The 21732-nt window shown below is 36.3% G+C and overlaps 1 protein-coding gene across 1 annotated transcript in view; it reads right to left on the bottom strand.

Annotated features, from left to right (window-relative positions):
• Positions 1 to 21732, bottom strand: part of LOC107742308 (A disintegrin and metalloproteinase with thrombospondin motifs 17-like) — a 137334-nt gene that overhangs the window by 70610 nt on the left and 44992 nt on the right. The window contains exons 8-10 of the mRNA XM_016555229.1: positions 15246 to 15351; positions 8379 to 8519; positions 2141 to 2291 (exon numbers count right to left, since the gene is read on the bottom strand). Coding sequence (XP_016410715.1) covers positions 2141 to 2291; positions 8379 to 8519; positions 15246 to 15351 — 398 coding nt within the window. The remainder of the gene's footprint in view (positions 1 to 2140; positions 2292 to 8378; positions 8520 to 15245; positions 15352 to 21732) is intronic.

Here is a 21732-nt window from a genome sequence, read left to right as displayed (position 1 = left end):
CTAGAGTGAGCGGAGGCCGGCTTGAGTGAGCGGATATCGTCCTCTTTTGGAAGACTAAACGAAGTAGTTTCGCTTTCACAACGAAGCACACAGCGCCTTCACGACATGGCGGCGGCAACAACAATACTACAGCGTGAATAAAAGTTACGCCTTCTTTCTTTGTGTGAACATTTGGGCGGCGTTATGCAAATCTTCCCACATAGTGAGGTAGATATGTGGGGGCGTGTTCGAACGAGCCGTTTTAGGTAGGTGTGGCTGACTCTTAACTTTTATAAAGAATATCTCTTTGGATTTGAGACTTTAGTCTTTGCAACTTTACAGATCTTCTTTATGCACCAAGAGCTTGTAACACTCCAAAGAGAAAGGAAAAAATTAAATTGCATCATATGACCCCTTTAAATCTCTTTATTATCTCAAAATTTAAAAAAAATAATAAGCTTGTACATTTCATGTAACCACAGCCTTTTCTTTCCTCTCCTCAAACAAAGAGACTTTTTTATCCAACAGCCCTTGAGATGGGCTGTATTTTCCGTGTCTGTCTGACAAGTTCGTATTTTTACTTTAGCCAGACACGCTCCTTTACTTCTTGTGCTCAATCACATTTTTCAATCTCACAGAGAGAAACATTTCAAAGGTGGCAGGACGGCCATTAAATTGCCTTATTTACACTTTGTTTTAGACGTCTCTTTTATGTCAGCTCCTCTCAGCCTGCCAGCAACAGACTATTCATCTTCTTCGCGCATGTTTTATGTGAATCTAGGTATCTGCTGTAGCACTGCACAACGTGTAGATGGTATACAGTTATGATGGACGGGCAGCGAGTGGAAATGTTTGCAGCGATGATCTGAACGGTTACAGCTGATGATTACACGCTCAGGAAAGCATGAACTGACTGTGAACTGATCAGATCAAACCTGATACGCCAGCACCTGCCATCCGCTCTAATGTTTTCACTCTGGCAACTTGTGAACTGAAACTTCCAGACGGAAATATCCAGAGATCTGAGGCTTTGCGTGGACAAACATGATTTATGATTAAGCGCAGATACTCTTTTATGTTATTCACCTGCTACAAATGTAGCCTGGATAATTTTATACTTCCACTAGCTTCATATGGGAATGATCCTAGGGCCAAGACAACACTGAACTAAACTAAACTAAACTAAACTAAAATCAAGTCAAAACTCATTTTTAAAAATCAAATGAAATGATGAAGACAAAATGAATTTTTCAAATTTAAAATGGATATATTTTATAACAAATTAAAATGTATAAATAAATTAATACATTCATTTAAAAGTAAAAAAGTGAATTTAATTGCGACTTCATGTGAATCAAACCAAATCAAATGATGAAGACAAAATGGATTTTGTTTTAATTTAATTTAATTAATGATATATTTTATAACAAATTAAAATGTATAAATAAATAAATGTAAAAGAAAAAATGTGAATTTAATTGTGCTTTTATGTGAATAAAGAAAAGAAAAGAAATTTGTGAATTTTATCAATGTGCAATTTATTAAAATAATTTTTCTGAGACTCACGCTTAAATATTTGCTGTTTAACAACAGAAAAACATTTACATGTATTACATAAATGATTATACCACAATTATAAAGTCACATTTAATATTGTGACCATATTACAAAGACCAAATAAAAATATTCATATCAAAATAAATGTATTTTAATGTATATATTTTATATCTTAATTTATGACTTTTATTTAGGTACCATTTAAATTAAGCATATAATATGTATAGTATCATATTAATTAAAATGTATACATTTCAATTTATTTTATAAAGATTAATTTATTTCATATTTTTTATGCAATATGTACGAGGAGGCTTTGTGCAGATAAGCGTGAAACCCTTTATATTATTCACCTGCTATAATGTAGCCTGGATACATTTATACTTCAACTAGTTACATATAGGAATGATCCCAGAACCTAAAGCAACTGCAACAGGATTCTGCCAAATATATAATCTTGTTTAGGTCAGAAAGTTTGAGTTGCATGTTGCCGGTGTTTATTTGTGTGTATGTATGCTGCATTGTGTCCATTTACGGTATGGAAGCATGTAGTGCATGAGTGCAGTATGATATCAGTGCATTCCCAGCTGAAAGACACACACACCTCCATATCAGTGCAGAACGTAGCGTTGGTGCCGAAGAGGATCTGGCACTGTTCGTCAGCGCTGTAGTGCATCCCGGGAAGTTTGGCCGGCAGACGGATGAGGTAGCGGTTACGTGGGTCAGTATGCAGCAAACAGGCACTTGCTTTCGATCTGGGAGACAGTAGGATGTTAGAGAAATGATGTGCATAACATCTTCACACACAACTGGAGGAATTGCAGACTTTCCTATAAAAGAAATTAGGAATTGCTGTGCTTCTAATACTGGCTTTCCATTGCTGATTCATTTGCTCTAAGTAAAATTCCTCTTTCTCCAAGTCTACTTTCTCATCTTTCTATAAGTGTAAGATTAGACAAACACAGACAGCTGTAGCAGAACAGACTTCTGCAAAACCAAGAGTGGTTCCCAAACTCCTATTCAAGGAGTGCAAAGGAGAAATATTTTGGAAAGTTTGACGTTGATGCCTTAAAGCCTAATGAGCACATACACTTCAGGATTCTCAAGCACGTCTGCTCTCTGTAAATATTTAATATTTTAGCTCATCCTAAATTAATCAGGCAGGCATGACCTGTGTGAGAGAGAAAAAACAATGTGCTTAAGAAAAAAAACCCCAATGTGTTATGGTATGTAAGGAATGTAAATGAATTCATAAATAAATAAATATATTCAAAAGGAAATTGTTGTTTTGAATTGAATAGAATAAAATAAAATAAACAGGGTGAAATTAATCAATGGGAGTTTAATTAGAAGAAATGCTGACTGCACCTATAAAATATTACAGACTAAAGGTTTAACTTGATTTACTAATTCTTGATTCAAATTGTCACTGTCATTGTGAAATAAAAAAACAATAAAAATAAAAAACAAAAAGTTATATAAATGAATAAACAAACAAAATATTCAAAAAGAAACTGTAAATTTATTTTTAAATGTGAGTTAGTAAAATAAAATAAAATTATTGTGAATTTAATCAATGGGAATTTAATTAAAAGAAACACTGACAATGCCTGTAAAATATGACAGACTAAATGTGCAACTTGATTTATTAATTCTTGATTTATACGGTCACATGATAAAATAAAAATAAACAAATGTAAAATAAAATTAAGCAAATTTAAAATAAAATAAAATAAAATTATTGTGAATTTTTTATCAACGAGAATTTAATTAAAAGAAACACTGACAATACCTATTACATATGGCAGACTAAATGTGCAACTTGATTTAGTAATTCTTGATTCATACAGTCACATGATAAAATAAAATTAAACAAATGTAAAATCAAATTAAACAAATTTAAAAATAAAATAAAATTGTGAATTTAATCAATGGGAATTTAATTAAAAGAAACACTGACAATGCCTGTAAAATATGACAGACTAAATGTGCAACTTGATTTATTAATTCTTGATTTATACGGTCACATGATAAAATAAAAATAAACAAATGTAAAATAAAATTAAGCAAATTTAAAATAAAATAAAATAAAATTATTGTGAATTTTTTATCAACGAGAATTTAATTAAAAGAAACACTGACAATACCTATTACATATGGCAGACTAAATGTGCAACTTGATTTAGTAATTCTTGATTCATACAGTCACATGATAAAATAAAATTAAACAAATGTAAAATAAAATTAAACAAATTTAAAAATAAAATAAAATAATTGTGAATTTAATCAATGGGAATTTAATAAAAGAAACACCGACAATGCCTGTAAAATATGACAGACTAAATGTGCAACTTGATTTACTAATTCTTGATTTATACTGTCACATCATAAAATACAAACAAATTTAAAATAAAATAAAATAAAATGATTGTGAATTTTTAATCAATGGGAATTTCATTAAAAGAAACACTGACAATACCTATTACATATGGCAGACTAAATATTAGGGATGCACCAATACTGGTATCGGTATCGGGCCCGATACTGAGCTCCTGTACTCGTACTCGTTAAAATGCCCCGATACCAAACGCCGATACCACACAACATGTGATAAGTGCCATATTCAGACAAAGAAACACTGACAACAGAACAACAGACAGCAGAATGGAGTTATTAGAGATTAAGGACGTATACGCAGTCAAACCAAAAATGATTCAGAGACCAGATATAATTTTTGATATTTTTTTTAGTGGATGCAGGACACTATAGTTCATTTATGTAAGTGAGAATGTACAAATGCAATAAAACTATTGGTATCGGTACTCGGTATCGGCAAGTACCAAAAATAAAAGTATCGGTATCGGGCGAGTACTGGAAAAAGTGGTATCGGTGCATCCCTACTAAATATGCAACTTGATAAGTAAGTTGTGGTGTCTTGTGTTGTTGCACGCAGTTCATGTTTTTATCAGCTGCGTGCATTCATGTTATGTCTTGTGCTGTGTAGCACGCAGCTTGTGTTTTTCATTGGCTGCGTGCTTTCATGTTGTGATGTCTTGTGTGAACACGCGGCTTATGAGTATTCTCATTAGCTGCGTGTTCATGTCTTGTTTTGCACATGGCTGGTGATTTTGTTTTGCTGGCCATATGCTTGTGTTTTTGTTTTGTGTGAGCACATGGCTTTGGTCTTTGTTTCCTGTGTGCCATGTGCTCTCATGTCAATTGTCTTGACCCCACCCATCTTGTTACCTGATTATTGGTTAATTTGCCCCACCTGTGTTTCCTTCATTACCCTCCTCATTTGCTCCCTATTTATTCTCTTTGTGTTTGCAGTCCCGGGCAGTTCGTCGTTGAATGTTGAGTGTGCCCTGCCCTGCCCTGCCTTGCCAAGCCTTGTCTTGTTGCCAGTTGTGTTTTTCCCCACGGGGTAGTTTTTGTTTAATTTTTTTTAACAAAAGGCCATCTCCTGCACCATTGAGTCCTCGCTCTATCCCTTTGCCCAAACCCTGACAGCTACACACTAAATGGGCTGTCTATGTATGTTTATGTACAAGTAACAACAGGCATGTGTGAATTCACAATAATTATGGTATTGCCTTCTGCAGGATGAATACATGTGATGCTGCTCCAAAATGTGATCAAAATAAGGCAGCATAATTTTGCTGCCTACCTTTTGGAACAGCCTTCATGTAGTGTGCACCTACAGTATGACGCCTACATAGGCAGCTCACCAGGTTTTGGAGCAGAGCCATGCTGTCGTGTTATCGTAGTGCAGAGCTTTACTCTACAGGAGAAAACGCTAATCTGCCTAATTGTCTCTAGCATTAAAATGCTCTCAGAAGCTCAACAGCAGAGTTTGGATAGTGCTGGTATCTGCTTGGATACGTTGACACTCTGTAGCCTGAATTGAGGTCAGAAGCGCGGCGGGCACATCAGACAGTGGATCCTGCAGCTTTATTCTGTCATCGGCTGCAGTACATCCGTGAGGATCGATGACTCCAGCCGGTTCTTTGTTTATAGAGCCACAGCAGACACTATTAAGCCTGGGCTTCCAGAATGAACTCTCTTCTATTCAAATGCCGCACTGTTTGTACACCTTCCTCAAGGATAATAATTTTATGACGAATAAATCTCTCAGTGAGTAAAACTGGCTGTGTCTGTAGTATTTGTCACAAATCAAGCCTCTGTGGCTCCCTCCAATCACCACCAGAGGGAACCGTCACCGGAGTACAAACTGTTCTTAAGGACTTCATTTCCCATCACCCCATGCCTGAGACTGATTACCTGCACAGGTGCTTATCATTATCATGACTATTTAATCAGTGCCTACCTTACCCTCGTTGCGAAGTCTTGTTTTTGCTATTGCTGACATTTCTGAGAATATTAACGGAGCGCTTGCTTGGGCGGTTAGAGCGACTGAGTGGAGCGCACGTCCATAAAGCGGAAAACGTAGCGGAGCGTCACACCGCTCCGCTTCGCTCACATGCTCTGGTTCCGAGACATGCTAAATCGTTGGGTCATCGTATATATAGATGATTTCTTGATCTACTCAGACTCCTACAAGGATCACGTCAAGCATGTTCGTTCTGTTCTCCAGCGTCTCATTACCGACGCTCTGTCAAGACTTTATGAGTCATCCTTGCAACCACCCTCCTGTGAATCCATCATCCCTTCTACCCTGGTTCTCGCTCCCATACAATGGGATATCATGACGTAGATCACAGAGGCCCAAGCCACCGATCCACCACCAGCCGAAAGGATCCCAACGTCACTGAATCCTCATTACAGTATTAAAGACTACACAACATTATTATATTATATTATCTTTAAATTTATTTTTAAATGATTATTATTTTAAATTACATGAAATAAGCCTGCTCCCGAGCAGGTTTAAGCTTACGGACCTGTTGCTATGACAGCAACTCCGGAATGTGCTTCGAAGAACCAAACTATCCAAGATCATGCCAAATTGTCAACAATCAAATCCAGCTAACTGAGTTAGCGACGTACGAAGAACGGGCCCCAGGGTTGAGAAACACTGACGTATACCAAGCAAGACCTTGATTAGCTCAATGCTGTTTCATGCATTCAGAGTTGTTTACACTGTTAAAGAGTTGGATTCTCATGCTAAGCATGGACAAAGTTTCAAAAAACAATTTGGACGTATGACGGAGTATTTCTGTGACAAAAATCATACTTCCGGGTTCGTACAAGTTTCTGAGAGTTTTTTTCGATCGTGGCTCTTCATGACGTAGACGAGGGTGGAACTCCTTATATGGGCATTTCTCCCAGAAGAGCGCACACGCATCGACCAGAGTGAGAGCGAGATCGCGCCCATCAACGCGTTTCATCTGGTGGCGGCCGCGCCTCCAGGAGCTCTGCTTTTTCCGGAGAGAATCGTAAAGCTGTATCTTTCTTTTATAAATATGATAAAACTAAAGACTTTTTGGAGATATGAAGGATGCGGTACTACTCTATAGGTACTCAAGATTAACATGAGATTGGGTGAAACTGTGTGTGTTATGCCCCCTTTAATGAAAAGTATATAACTATAATACTTTGGTTAAAATTTCTCAATTGTAGTGTAAAACAACACCCTTTTTACCATGTCAAAATCAGCTCTGTTTTCAGCAACCCGTTTTAGTCCATATTCCTTTAAATGCTAATGAGCTCTGCTGACCCCACCCCTCTCTTCTGTGGGGTGACGAGCCATTCTCATGATACTGTTTACTTTACCCGTGGAACTTGCTAACTAGCACGTTATTAGGAAAGGCGATTTGCAAAGATTCATAAAAGAACCTTATACTCACTTCTTCTGTAGGTGAGGCTGGATCACGAATGATTCGCACGAACGTAGACACATTTAGGTAGATCAGGGGCGCATTCCCTTCAGAAACAAAGGTAATCCACTTCAGCGGCTCAGATGTCGGGAGTAAATGACGACTGCTATGTTCATTATTACATCCAACAACAAAACACCTCAATCGCTTAGGAATCATTATTGTCTACATCTGCTCCGGTGTCAAAACAATGACGGACTGATGACAGCTCACTCAGGGCGGCTCTAAGGTAAAACGCCAGTGTCAATCAACAATCGTGGGAGGGGCCTGAGTCTGTTTGACGTCACACAGACAAGAAGCTGAGAATGGCTTGATTTGAGAAAGGGGAAATGATTTAACGAGATAAAAAATAACCCACTGGGTGGTTCTTTATCATTATAGGGTGGTTGTGTGCACACACTGCCAACACACATATCAGTTCAAACAACTTGTAAAAGTGCATGTTGCATCCGATGGCCCCTTTAATATATTATGTAATATAATTTAAATATATTATTTTCTAATCTTATAATGTATGTACATTATATATAAAAAAAGAGATTTTCATGTATGCACAATTTTTTTTAATAGTTAAACCAAAATACTGAAAATTATTTAAATGAGAGTGTATTACAATTATTATAAAATTATATTAAATACTATATTGTATTACATATTAATAAACAAATGTAATTTACACATTATTTTAATTATAGAAAAATATTTTGGATACAGATTTTTTTCTTAAAATGTCACTGTAGTTTAATTTCTTATTTGCTATAATTACATTTAATTAATTCTAATTGATCAAATACAATATTGCAATATTGCTAAATTACATTATATTCTCTCTCTCTACATATATATATATATTTGTAAATATATTTTCCAGAAAATCATTTAAAAATACTTCCCACTGTCTAGATATCAGTATTGGCTATTGAAAACTTAACAGGCAATAGCACCTACTATCACCTAAGCTACTGATAACACCTAAAAACAGTATCTTATGGCACAAAATCTCACCTGAGGAACTTCTCCAGGTCGTCATGACTGCAGCTGGACCAGGAGAGGTCACTGGGGTTACGACCTTTGACCCATTCCCCGGACATGATGTGAGAGTGGCCCGCGCAGCTGGCGTGATCGTCATCATGGCTCATGCCCATGCTAGAGAGACAAGACCATCAGAAACAACAAACACTAATAACAGCAGCGATCTGACAAAATATGAGTCTCACCCAGGCAAACTTAGTGCACAATAAATAGTTATTGTGCTTGTTAAACATAATCATTAACACAACGTTTACGAAGCTTTCCTTGAATGCATAACAATACAATATTACTCTGAAACAGAGCATGTGTTCTCATGAAAACCAAAGCAACCTGAGTCAGAGCGAGCCGTAACAGTGCTTTCTCCTAAGCCCTGACCTACATTTCTCAAATTAAAAACAACAACCGAAAACTGAAGCGGCGGCAGCGAGCGCAGGAACTAATAAAGAGAGCAGTGTGGATTTCTAGGCTGTGTCTCGGCTCCCGCTAAACACCAAAGCAATAAAAGTCGAAAGACACACAACGAACACAATAGAAATCAAGGAGTCGCTGCGGAGAACTAAAGGAACAAGGAGAAGAATGTGAATGCTACAGCAGCTTCATCGTCGCTTTCTTTTCAGCTCTTACACAGATGAGTGGCTTTTAATATCAATGGGGTGATTTGGTTAATAAGTGGATTGAGATGAGAATCTCTCTCACACTCAAACAATCGTGGGAGGTTTATAAGGGTGCCAAATGTCTGTTGTGTTCAATTTGTTTAAGGGAGGAAAAAAAAAAAAAAACACGATTGGCCTTATTAAAACAGGACGTTTTGCTGCCAAGCTAATAATGGTCAAGTGCTTTCACAAGCCAAATACCCTATCAAGCGTGCACAGGACTTAAAAGACTTGGAAGGGAAGGCATCATGCATGACCAATAGAGACTTACAGATATGGGCTGGTAATCTAAAGGTCCAACAAGGTGTTGTTAGCATATTGCTATGAACTTCAAGGTAGTTTATTACTGACAAAAAGTAGTCAAAATTTGCAGTATTGCTTAGAAAATGTAATTGCATATTGCATTAGCTACAATTAAGGAATCACTGATGTCTATAAACTGTAAAAGCTTCTCACCAAATGATAATATCCTTAGTTTTAGTGGTTTGTTTCATGCCTCTAACTCTACATATGAGCAAAAGTAACAGCAAAAACCACCAAAAAGCCACAAACCTGTTTCAAATTGCTCACGTTAACAACTGTACCATCCTTTTTCCACTGTGTTGTAACGACTTCAATCCACTGAAGGCAAGCGTAGTGAAGAACCCAAGTGCAGTTTATTTACAGTGTGATCCAAACATCCAAACAATAATCCGAGACTTGACTTGACATGAACAGACTTGACTTGACGAGGCATGAACAGACTTGACTTGACGAGGGATGAACAGACTTGACATGAACAGGCTAGACTCACCAACAGCGGGATAAATACATTCAATACACGACGAGAGACAATGGCAACATGAGGGCAACTTATAGCAGACAAGAGGGTCACATGACAAGAACAAACCAATGGGAAACAAGACACATGACTAAAACAACCAATCAGAACATGACACATACACAAGGCAGAGAGACATGAGGCAAGGGAAGCATGACACTAACATCAGGAAACAATTACAAAATAAAAGACATGGACATGAACATGAAACAAAAACAAAACCCAAACCCCACATTACATGTGTCAACAATAGCTGGATTTGCATCCATGTATTAATGTGCAAATTTTGCGAAATTGCATAAAAACGCTGCATGGAAACTTTCTAAAATTCCTAAATTGTGCATAAAAAATTTATATACTTACAATAAGGGCCATATTTACTAACAGCTTGCGCCAGCGCAAACCATTTATGGTGTTAAAAAAAAATAGTACTGTCAGGATTTAATAAAGATGCGCAGTGACGAATTTGCGATGAAAAGGCGTGGACACATTTGTAAAAGTTTCCCTTTCAGATGCAAAATTTATGGGAGGAGAGTATTAAAATGAATCACGCAATGCGATTTAACGTTTGCGCTCGTCAAATTACAGGTATTTGCACCATTATTTAACACTCAAAAAAACCATGTCTTATAGCAGGTGGTAATTTGCGCTGCTCTTGGTAGATTGCGATGGTCATTATGGAAATGATCTGGCTGCATCTGTGTTCTTTAATGTGCGCATTGTCAGTAAATCACCCGCAGAATTTTCCCCTCCCATCGGCGCATTTACGGAATTGCGCATTAACGCAAATTTTCCCTGTTTAGTAAGTCTGGCCCTAAGTGGCTAATTAAACTATGATGGAAACAAATACTGAACAATCGCTCACTGGTTGCAAGTAAAAAGTTCAAAGAAGTGATTTATCTGCAGCTCTAAAAGGACAATTTTGTTTTACAAAAGAATATAATGTAAAAAAAATAAAAGCTCTGCTTTTGAACTTCTATTCTATTCATAATAGAATTCTGAAAATAAAAATGTATCAACAAAAAATATTAAACAGCACAACAGTTTTTAACTTCAATAGGGATAAAAAAATGTTTCTTGAGCAGCAAATCAGCATATTAGAATGATTTCTGAATGATCATGTGACACTGAAGACTGATGAGTAATGATGCTAAAAAATCAGCTTTGATCACAGGAATAAATCTAAATGATTTTAGCAAATGGCTGCAATATAACAAAGAGTGAAAAATTTAAGGGGGTCTGAATACTTTCCGTACCCACTGTATATTCACATAGAAAGCAGTTATTTTAGATTGCAATATTTTTTTCACAATATTACTGCATTTTTGATCAAATAAATGCAGCCTTTGTGAGCACAAGAGACTTCATTTAAAATCTTACCAGCTCCAAACTTTTGAACAGTGTCATTCACATTGTGTAATTTTCCAAACTCACCTGCAAGCACCAATTACTCCATCCATTCATTAAACAGACACCCATTTATCTTTATTCTGAAAGGCGCTTTGACTAATGATCGAATAAGCAATGATGACACTAATGAGGTATTGTGGGTGGACTGAAATATGACGTGACACGCTGCTTCCATACGGAGTTTTTTTTTTATCTAGAATGAGTCGATGCATGCGGCAAACCCCACATTAGTGTTACGCCAATGTTCCTCGAGCGCCGTGATCGTGCTCCTTCAGCTGTTATTATTGGAAAACGATCAGCGTCTACACTTGATAAAGCGAGACGAATGGAGCGGCGCTAAAACAAGACTCCCAGACAGTCATTAAGCTTTGTTACGCCCGCACGCCAAATCAAAAGGTCGTGAGCAGATGAAAGATGAGAAACTCTGCTCGCTACTCAGAGAAATCTCAATCCATCAGAAAGCGCGATGCTGTTGCATGTGTTTATTAGAGCCTGTAAATGCCACGCTGACAGAAATATTCAACACTAGCGACTCTATAAAATAATCATATTGACATGTCTTGCTACAGCTTATATTGTAAAGACCTAAACGTGCACATAAACCCATAACGCACTCGCTTTAATAGTGTTTTTACAGACTGGAGACAATGGAGCCCTGTGTGCGTGTGATGACTGGGATAGCAGTATCGGCACCAGTCGGGCGTGATCGGTGCCAGCTCATTACTGCCGGGCATTAAAGCCGACTTTGGCCCGTGGCGGCACACTATACTGGAGCAGGTACGGCGATAACTCATCTGAAGACTGGCGCTTACGCTAATGTAGCTTGGCCATTTTTCCAGACAAATTTTGGTGTTGGCTGCCCATCATTGATCTATCAAAGAGGGCTTTATGCTAGCGAGGAGATGAAGGGGAGCTATTGTGAGAAGCGTGTTTTTGTTCGGGCAGAGCAGGTAATACGTCGTCGTGGCATTCGGTTCAATCCTATAACTCATGTGAATGATGTGTGAACGCGAAATGTTCATTTACAGCATGTTCTCTTTCAAGTACGTCTAGGTTTTCCAAAGCACATGGTGAGGATGGAAGTGTGTTCGGGGTCTCAACCGCTCATTTAACGAGAGAAACCTGATGTAGAGGGACGTATGCAAGCAACCTGTTGTTAAAAGAGCAGAGGTGGATATTTAGAAAAACCAACAGAGCGCAATGCATGGTTTAAATAACCAATTTAGATTACAAACTAGATATTTACAAGTCTGAAGTTGAGTCTGATCATGGATGGAGATCTGGTTGGGTGCTTGGGTGGTTTTGGTGAGCATAGCTGAGATTGCATACATCTATACGGTGGCCGAGAAGTGCAAAACAAATCACAATTCTGAAAACGAAATAACAAATTACAAACGCAAATGCAAGTCTAGAAAACACAACAACAATTCAGAAAACATTATAACAAGTCAGAAAACACAATGACAAATTCGAAAACAAAGTGGCTGTAAATCATCAGCTCCAGTGGCGCAGATGGATAAGTCCGTGTCATTGGCTTTTTGTCGCGATCGACCCGGGTTCGATGCCGCCTTTTGCCGAACTTTTTTTTCCTCCCTTTTCAAATCTCGTATTAGCAATGGATTCTATTTACACTAAGTGAAAATAGCAGTATTTTTAGCAATATGCTATTTACACTAAGTGCAAATACCTATTTACACTATGTTAAAATAGCAGGATTTCTACTATCAAGTATACTACTTGTTGCTTGCACTTAGTGTAAATAGCATATTGCTAGTGGTGAGTAATCCCAAACCAATGGCACTGTCTCAAACTATACCTACCTCTTCCGTGTTTTCGAATTTGTCATTGTGTTTTCTGACTTGTTATAATGTTTTCTGAATTGTTGTTGTGCTTTCTGAATTGTTATTTTGTTTTCAGAATTGTGATTTGTTTTGCACTTCTCGGCCACCGTACATCTACTTGTCTGACCAAATCAGCAAATGCTGTGGGCCTTAACCTAAAAATGTCCTGGCCCGTGTGAACACAAATGAAACGTTAAAGGGATAGTTCACACAAAAATGGAGATTTTGTTATCATTTAAGACCTGTATGACTAACTTATTAGTTAAAATATGTGTTCATTGTATGAACTGTGTGAATTTGTGTTATACAAAAGATTGTAAGTCATACTGGTTTGAAAGTACATACGGGTGAGTAAATGATACCTATTTTCATTTTCAGGTGAACTATCCCTATCTCTTTATCACATTCTGTTTGGGGTGCTTTCAATATCTAAAGAATATATACTACCACTCAATAGTTTGGCATCATTAAGGTTTTTTTAATGATTCTGAAAGAAGTCTCTTATGCTCACCATTTATTTGATTATAAATACAGTAAAATCAGTAATATTGTGAAATGTTATTACAATTTAAAATAAGTGTTTTCTATTTGAATATATGTTAAAATGTAATTTATTCCTGCGATGCAAAGCTGAATTTTCAACATCATTACTCCAGTCTTCAGTGTCACATGATCCTTCAGAAATCATTCTAATATGCTGATTTGCTGCTCAAGAAACATTTCTGACTATTATCAATGTAGAAAACCAATTTAATTTCCAGCAATATCGTCGACTTGATTGCACGGATACTATTTAAACTGAACTGAGCTGGATGATGACATCACTGAATTCAATGATGAACTGCCTTTAACTGAAAATTGAGTGTTTACTATTGTACTTTTGCATTATTGACACTATTTTCCTAATTAATGCTGTACAGTTGCTTTGACACAATTTGTATTGATAAAAGCGCTTTATAAATAAAGGTGAAAGACAGAAATGAAAGAAAACAGTTTCATATTCATATCTGTTTCATATTTTTGAGGAAACCGTGAAACCGCCAAACTTCAGTTTTACTATATTGGATTACTATATTGGAACAAAACCGATTAGTTAAAACAAATAGTTAAAGCAAAATAGTTAAAGTAAATAGTCAATACTCTGCCTACTGGGATTTGATTTGGTCAAATCAGTGATTACTTTTGACGGTCATTATTGACGTTTCTGGGATCCCAAACACAAGAAAAACATTACATTAAAGGGGTCATATGATGCAATTTCAAATTTTCCTTTCTCTTTGGAGTGTTACAAGCTGTTCGTGCATAGATAAGATCCCTAAAGTTGCAAAGACTAAAGTCTCAAACCCAAAGAGATATTCTTTATAAAAGTTAAGACTCATCCACGCCCTCCTAAAACGCCTCGTTTAAACACGGTGAAAGCGAAACTACTTTGTTTGGCCTTCCAAAAATGGACACGACTAGAAATCAGTGGTTAAGTTGTATTTACAACACTGTTCCAGAACAGTTCAACCCAAATATTCAGATGTGTGCAGCGCATTTTACATCCAGACTGTTTCCTGAACCTGCAGAGTAGCCTACAATGCCCGCTGTTCTGACTCACAGACTGTAAGTAAATTATTTATATTTAAAGAATTTGCCACTGATGATTCAAACGCGAGTCAAAATTCGAAATATTAACAAAAACTATAATAGTATATAAATTATACTAAAATAACACGAGTTGTTATGAACGACTGCCTTTGCCCGTTTCCCACATGCTCTCTGGTGATTTACAAAAATGATAAACATATTGAAACCTAAATAATTAAATACTATAGGATATAATATTTTATATTTTATGCATAATATATTCTGATAATTATTATAATTTATAAATATTTTTTTAACCTTAAACCGCATAAACACATTGCATTACACCAAATACACAATTTAATGTTCTTTTTAGCAACGTCATATGACCCCTTTAAGCTCGTCTCCACTTAAGTACCACAGAGCATCTCAAAAACTAGTTGCATATTTAATTGCGTCCAATCAGAGCTGATAATGGAGCAAAACTGTCTTGCACCAGACAATCACAAGGGCCTCTAAATCAGATTTCTATGGTGTTTGGACTAACTTGTGGCCCAGCTCATGAGCGATGGTGAAGGCCAGGTTGAGTCCGTTGTCCTCCGCCAGCACACACTTCCTCCTGGAGCTACAGGTGCCGCCCAGATAAGCGATTCCTGTGGAGAGAGCAAAGCACAGAGTGAGAAAATAACGGATAGACAGGAAACCACAAAATCTGACACTTTAATGCCTGAAGCTCATTCACACTGACTGGAGATCGGTCGCTGCTGCTAATCGCTGTCAGTTTTAGCTTACTTTTGGCCTCCTCATAACTGAGAGGTTTTTAATTGTGGTTGTGTTTTTATGCCAATTTCAGTCACCCACCTGTCCTGAGGAATAACAACAGATTTCTTGCAATAACTTTTTCAGAGAGGAAAAAGCAGTGCCATAAAGGACACAGATATGCCATTCATTTCATATTTAACATTTGGTTTTGTGAAGTATTGAACATTATTATTGAATTTTGCTGATTTTTGTTTAAAAAAATGTGAATTGTGATATATGAATATATATCTATAAATCTCTCTCTCTCTTTCTATATATAGGATATAATATTTTATATTTTATGCATAATATATTCTGATAATTATTATAATTTATAAATACTATTATAATTATAATTTTTTGTTGTTATCTGGATAGTTTTGAAAGAACAAACAAATAAATAAATCCTCAAAGCAATTATATAACATAAGTCCCAAACAATTACATTATATTTCATCTTTATAAATAAATAAATATTCTGATTAATATGTTTCTGTAAAAAAAAAAAACATCCATCAACCCCATAACCAACATGCAAAACACATTAGAACAGGCTAGCAACCACATAGAAATGCCCTGGCAACCACCCACAACACTGTAACTTCATGACATTCAATCAACAGTCTGAATGTCTTCAGAAAATATAAAACTCTATATGATAGCACAACTGCTTTTTGTACAAACTGACAGCAAACACATGTCCTATGAGTCAGAATCTCTGTCACTGAGTGATGCCACATCAGAAAGTCTACGTCACATCACAGACTATCCCCTTTCTAGTGTTCCTGTGAAAGCACCTGGTTTGTGTCTGACACTGGACGAAACCCAGACAACCTCACTTAGCCTCTGACCACCGTAAGTGAAATCAATAACCAGAGAATGAAATTCAGCCCAGATGCTTGTGTTAAAAAAGAAAAAAAACGGCACAAAACTGTGTTTAGGACGACAAGAGAGCAGTTTGGTCCAGTAGAGGTACGTTTACATGGAATAACAACAGGAAATGAGCATTGATTGTATGAGCATATGGCAGGTCACATTTTTCAGTTTGTGTGATTTTTGCGATATGCATCTCTTGCAATTATCGCATTGCACTGTTAAAGAAAACTATATGAATTATATATTAAAATATGCAACATTTAGAAGGCTTCAACTGGTCAAATCTGGTCAAAACCCCTGTAACAATTTACATCTGCAGGCATCTAAATTTTTATCTGCATTTTGAATTAGTAAATGACCCAAAAAAAAAAAAACAGTTAATGCAACTTCTGTTTGGGAGCGTAAATACAATGCCTTAAAATGTTGATTACATGGGCAGCTCACTACCATAGTTTTTGAAACAAGTATATTATTACTTTAACCAACTTGAATAAATAAGCATTAAGCAGCCTATACACAGTAACAGCTGTTTACTATCAAGACACAATGAAAATACTGAACAACAACAGTGTGACTTAAAAGGCCCGTGAGAAAAAGAAAAACGTGATGATATACAACCACGTAACACATCTTATTAAAAAAACTAGGCTAGAAATAATTTCTGGTCTTACATGTTTCACACAGTGGTTCAATAAATATTGTTCTAGAGCAATAAAAACAGAAACCCTGCAATTACAAAATAAAGAGACATTTGGACGTTCCACTGTAGCTCATAAATCAACGTTTCTGTGTTATTTGCTCACAGTGTTTGATGACTGATGCTGGAAACAATTGCAATGTACTGTAACATGCAGTAAAAACAAATGAACTGTGCTTTATCATTCTTCAATCTACGGTGTAGAAATACTCTGAAAACAAAACACATCACCATGAAATCCCAATTCAGTCGACGAGCGCAGCGTCAAAGCTGTAATATCATATTAGCGATACAGATGACGTGATGATTTGCTTGTGTCAGGATGAGTTTTTCATCTTTACACATGGATCTGAGGTCTAAAACACATGTCGGAAAATAATGGGCTGTGCCAGTTTTACACTGACTGGAATTGTATGATGGAAAAAAAATTTCTTTGAATGCCATATAAAAAGAACAGCAGGTTGATTGGAAAACAGATGTTGTCCTAAATTCCTCCACTTCCCCTCTAAACCTCCATTCTTCTTTCTGTTTTTTTTTTTTTTTTTTTTAAGTGCTGCAATTATATCTGCTACATCTGTCACGAGCTGATTTACAGTTTTTGATTTACTGATTTACAGGTCAGATGAGTTCAAGTTTCTGTAAGCAAGTCTCTGCAATCGTTCTGTGCAGATATTTTTATAGCTTGCTGTGAGTTGATGGAATGTTATCTATAACGTGTAATGACTGTCTGGATGGGTGAACTACACATGACAGACAGGTAGGCTTAATAACACCTTTACTGCAAATGAATGGAAATGAGAGCTCAGCAAATTATTTAAGCTTTCTTTTGTACTCCATGGAAAAAATGACAGCAAGCGGGTTTGGAATGACACGAGGGAGAGTAAATGATGATCCAAGATTGAAAAGTGAACTCAATTGAGGTCGAAATTGAACTGAATTGTAAATTTCATTTAATTAAACAGAAATTCTGAAATAGAATGGAATTTAACAGAAATTCAAAAGAAATTCAAATTTGCTGTAATTGTTGTCAAGATGACAGATAGATAGATAGATAGATAGATAGATATATAGATAGATAGATAGATAGATAGAAGTACAAGAGACAGACAGACAGACAGACAGACAGATAGATAGATAGATAGATAAGATATCAGCAGCTGAATTTGACTCGGCACTCACCATGGGCCCCACAGCTCACGGTCCAGCCAGACAGACTCAGAAAGACAGGCCTAAATACACACGGCGCCGGGAGATATTTTGCCGATTATTTATCTGGGGTTAATTTGCCGTTAGCACATGTAGAGTGCTTTGCATTCACGAGCTGAGCCCTTTCGTGACGAGAGAAGTACAGCGAATCTACCAGCTCAGCAGCCTGGGCAGACCGGCTGAACGTGGACAAATGCTTTGTTATTAGTTGTGAGCAGCGCTTTCAGTCAGTTGCTGCTTTAAACGACAACAATGTCAAACAATGTCAAATTACATGCAGGATCAGTTTTTTTCTATCTGTACATATATCTACAGTATATACGTATAGATATTATATACAGTATATATACTGCAGTAGGACGTCACTCTGTCAGGGTGTTATTCAATTTTCACTGCTTTTCTCCTCATTTCCCGTTTCCAATAGCAAGCAGAGAGACGTTCAGCTGCTTTAATTTAAAACACAAGAATGTGATACAACAAACATGCAAACAAATATCAACAGTCCAAATTACAACCAGATTTACAGCCAGATTTTTCCTTGAAAGCTTCCTGGAAAACAAGAAAAAAGTCAAATGAGATCTTTTTAATATCGCAATTGTTTATTCTAGATTTTTAATATCTCAGTTGTTTCTCTGGGCCAGGTTTGGTTGTCAGCCTGAAGTCAACAAGAAATGACATTCGCAACACATTTTATTACGTAAAATTTATTTATTTATCACTATTACTATCACTAATACTAGTTTCATTTAATATATTTTTTATTTACTGTTTTTATTACTTTATTTTAATAATCAATCAAATTTTTTTCTCAAAAGCTTAGTGACAAACAACACTTTTTCTATTATATTTCAATTGTTTCTTCTACACAGTAATGGGATTAAATGAAATAACTCTGTTTTTTGAAACTCTAATATTTCATTAATAAATTGTATACTATATAATATAAATATATTACACTGTGTGTGTGTGTGTGTGTGTGTGTATATATATATATATAATTACATTTATTATGGTTTAATATGTCTCACAAAAAAAGTTTTTGAATATTGAAAATAGTAATTCACCTGAACAGGAGTTTAATGAACTGTTTTCTATGCTACGCTCCATTTAAAGCTTCAGTTTTACAATCCCACACTGAACCATCCCTCTCAAGCCCTCAAATGGCCCACAGAAAACAGGAAACGGCACGTTGAACCTACTGTGCAGGAGGGCTTATAAAACCATGGAGACGATCCACAGAACTGAACATCAGGATCGTTTCCATATTACAGAAACTTCAACAACAGACATGAAAAGACGTGAGGTTTTTATGTTCACGATTCTTCATGGTGTTTCTTGTGGCCTTCAGCTGAATGTATGTTTTATGGTAGCGCTAGACCGTGATTTAAAGTTCAGCTCACGGTTGTGTCGTTTCATTGAAGCAAATATCAATAAACACAGTGAAGTGGTTGAAATAGGAGTTGCTTATTATGACTCAACATCCCACATCCGAGTAAGGACACGATGGAAATCCCAAAACACTGAGGCATGTTTTACTGTTTGTACTAGAAAGAGGTCAACTATTAAAACTATGAGACCTCTGCTCAGGGAACTGTTGTGTTTTAATGATCAACTTTTGCTCACAGCCTCATATTTAGTGTTAATGATTTGAACAAACCACTAAGCCAAAAGGTGCAGTCACATTAGTGAAATTTTGTCGAGATTTTGTGGACAAAACATGTCTATTGTCAATAGTGTAGCGATGCATGAAGCACAAAAAGCACTGAAAACTTTATATTTTATATATAAAGTTTATATTTATTTAACATTCAAAGCAAACGTGCCAATCTGTATCGGTCTTATGGGGCAGCTGTAAAAGTTAAACCCCTCGTATCACATCTCACTCGAGTCGTGGACCGTTGCTCAGGGCGAAGAACTCAAAGAAACAGAGACTTCAAAAGCCAGGAAGTGAATCTGAGATGGGAGACGTTAAGCCTGAGGTACGAGCTTATCCCTTCTCAATCAAACCCTATCTCAATGGGATCCTTGTACATCAGCTGAAAAGAGAGGAGCACCATTTAAACACAGACTTCTGCTCTGAATGATCTCCAAGACGAGGCGTCTCCGCTCCTCCTACCTGAATGAATGGGGAAATTCCTCTCGTTTAATAATTACAACCTTTAACTGAGTTCAGAGGGTGATTCCAGACAGTTAGGTGTGTATTTCAATGGGACGAGAGGAAATGCAACACGTGTTTTCATTAAACTATTCTACATCTTTTTTTTTAGGCAAATATTTATTTTGCTGTAATCTCATGAGCACATTTGGCCCATTTACACAGGTAAATAATTCATAATGACCTTCAAAATGGGAAAAAAACGGAGCCGTTTTGGCATCAGAAGTAGAGTTTTTGGCGTTTAAACAAATAAATCACAGTTTGCAATGGGTAATTTCCAGTATTGCATAATCTGGCAGGAGGAATTTTTTTGAGGTTTACCTATTTTTTCTAAACCATTTGATTTAACCCTTGTGCTGTGCTGAAAATCCTTTACCTACAGTAATGTGGTGTTCCAGGTCAAAAACCTCTCATTATGAAATTATCACCAAATCACACATTCAATCTTTTAATCAACTTGTTTTCATTCAGTTAGCACAAGTTTTGTATTACTTTTTGGAACTGATTATAGTCCTCAATGATCTGAGCTCATGCACCTCAGTTTACGAGTAAATAAAACAAAACATTATTTGTGGATAATTTTGGCTTATTCATTTCAAATCAGAGGTGCATAAACTCAGATCAATGAGGATTATGACCATTCACTTCCAAAAAGAAAATGATACATTTTTAGGGAAGTTGTAAGCAAAGTCAGTAGGTTTTAATCCAACATTAATTAGCATTTTCGGGAAAAAGAAAATCCTCTCGGTCAAAATGACCTGAACAAAACATGAGGGTTAAAGCAATATAAGCTGTTTTGTTTTTGAAACAAAATCTGCCTAGACAAAGTTAATTTGTGCTTTTTTTTATTCTTGATGATTCAGCAAAAACGTGCATATCTTAAAGGATGACACGGTTGAAACGTCTGCAAAAAGCTCAGGGTTAAAAGTTTAATGTTGTTCAAGTTAAATGTGGCTCTTGTTCTAAACAGTATCACATTGCAATAGGGCTGTGCGATATGGACAAAAAAAACCTATCGCGATTTCTTTGATCAATTTTGCGATTTCGATTTTAATCATGATTTTGACACACACAGACATGCTTTACAGTCATTAATGCATTCAGTGTGAATTTGAAACATATTTCCAACAGAAAACCAATTAGAGCTTTATCAAAAAGCTGTAACATGTCTCTAGAACAGACATAAGGCAAAATAATCACTAAGTAAAGGTGTAACAAAATGTCTCTAGAATAGACATATGGCAGAAAAAAAAAATCCCGTGTCCAGGGATTAGGGATTTTTTTTTGCCATGCATTGGT

The sequence above is a fragment of the Sinocyclocheilus rhinocerous genome, unplaced genomic scaffold, assembly GCF_001515625.1.
Source record: "Sinocyclocheilus rhinocerous isolate Xijiao unplaced genomic scaffold, SAMN03320098_v1.1 scaffold75, whole genome shotgun sequence".
Classification (NCBI taxonomy): Eukaryota; Metazoa; Chordata; class Actinopteri; order Cypriniformes; family Cyprinidae; genus Sinocyclocheilus; species Sinocyclocheilus rhinocerous.
This window is presented reverse-complemented; position numbering and strand designations above follow the sequence as displayed.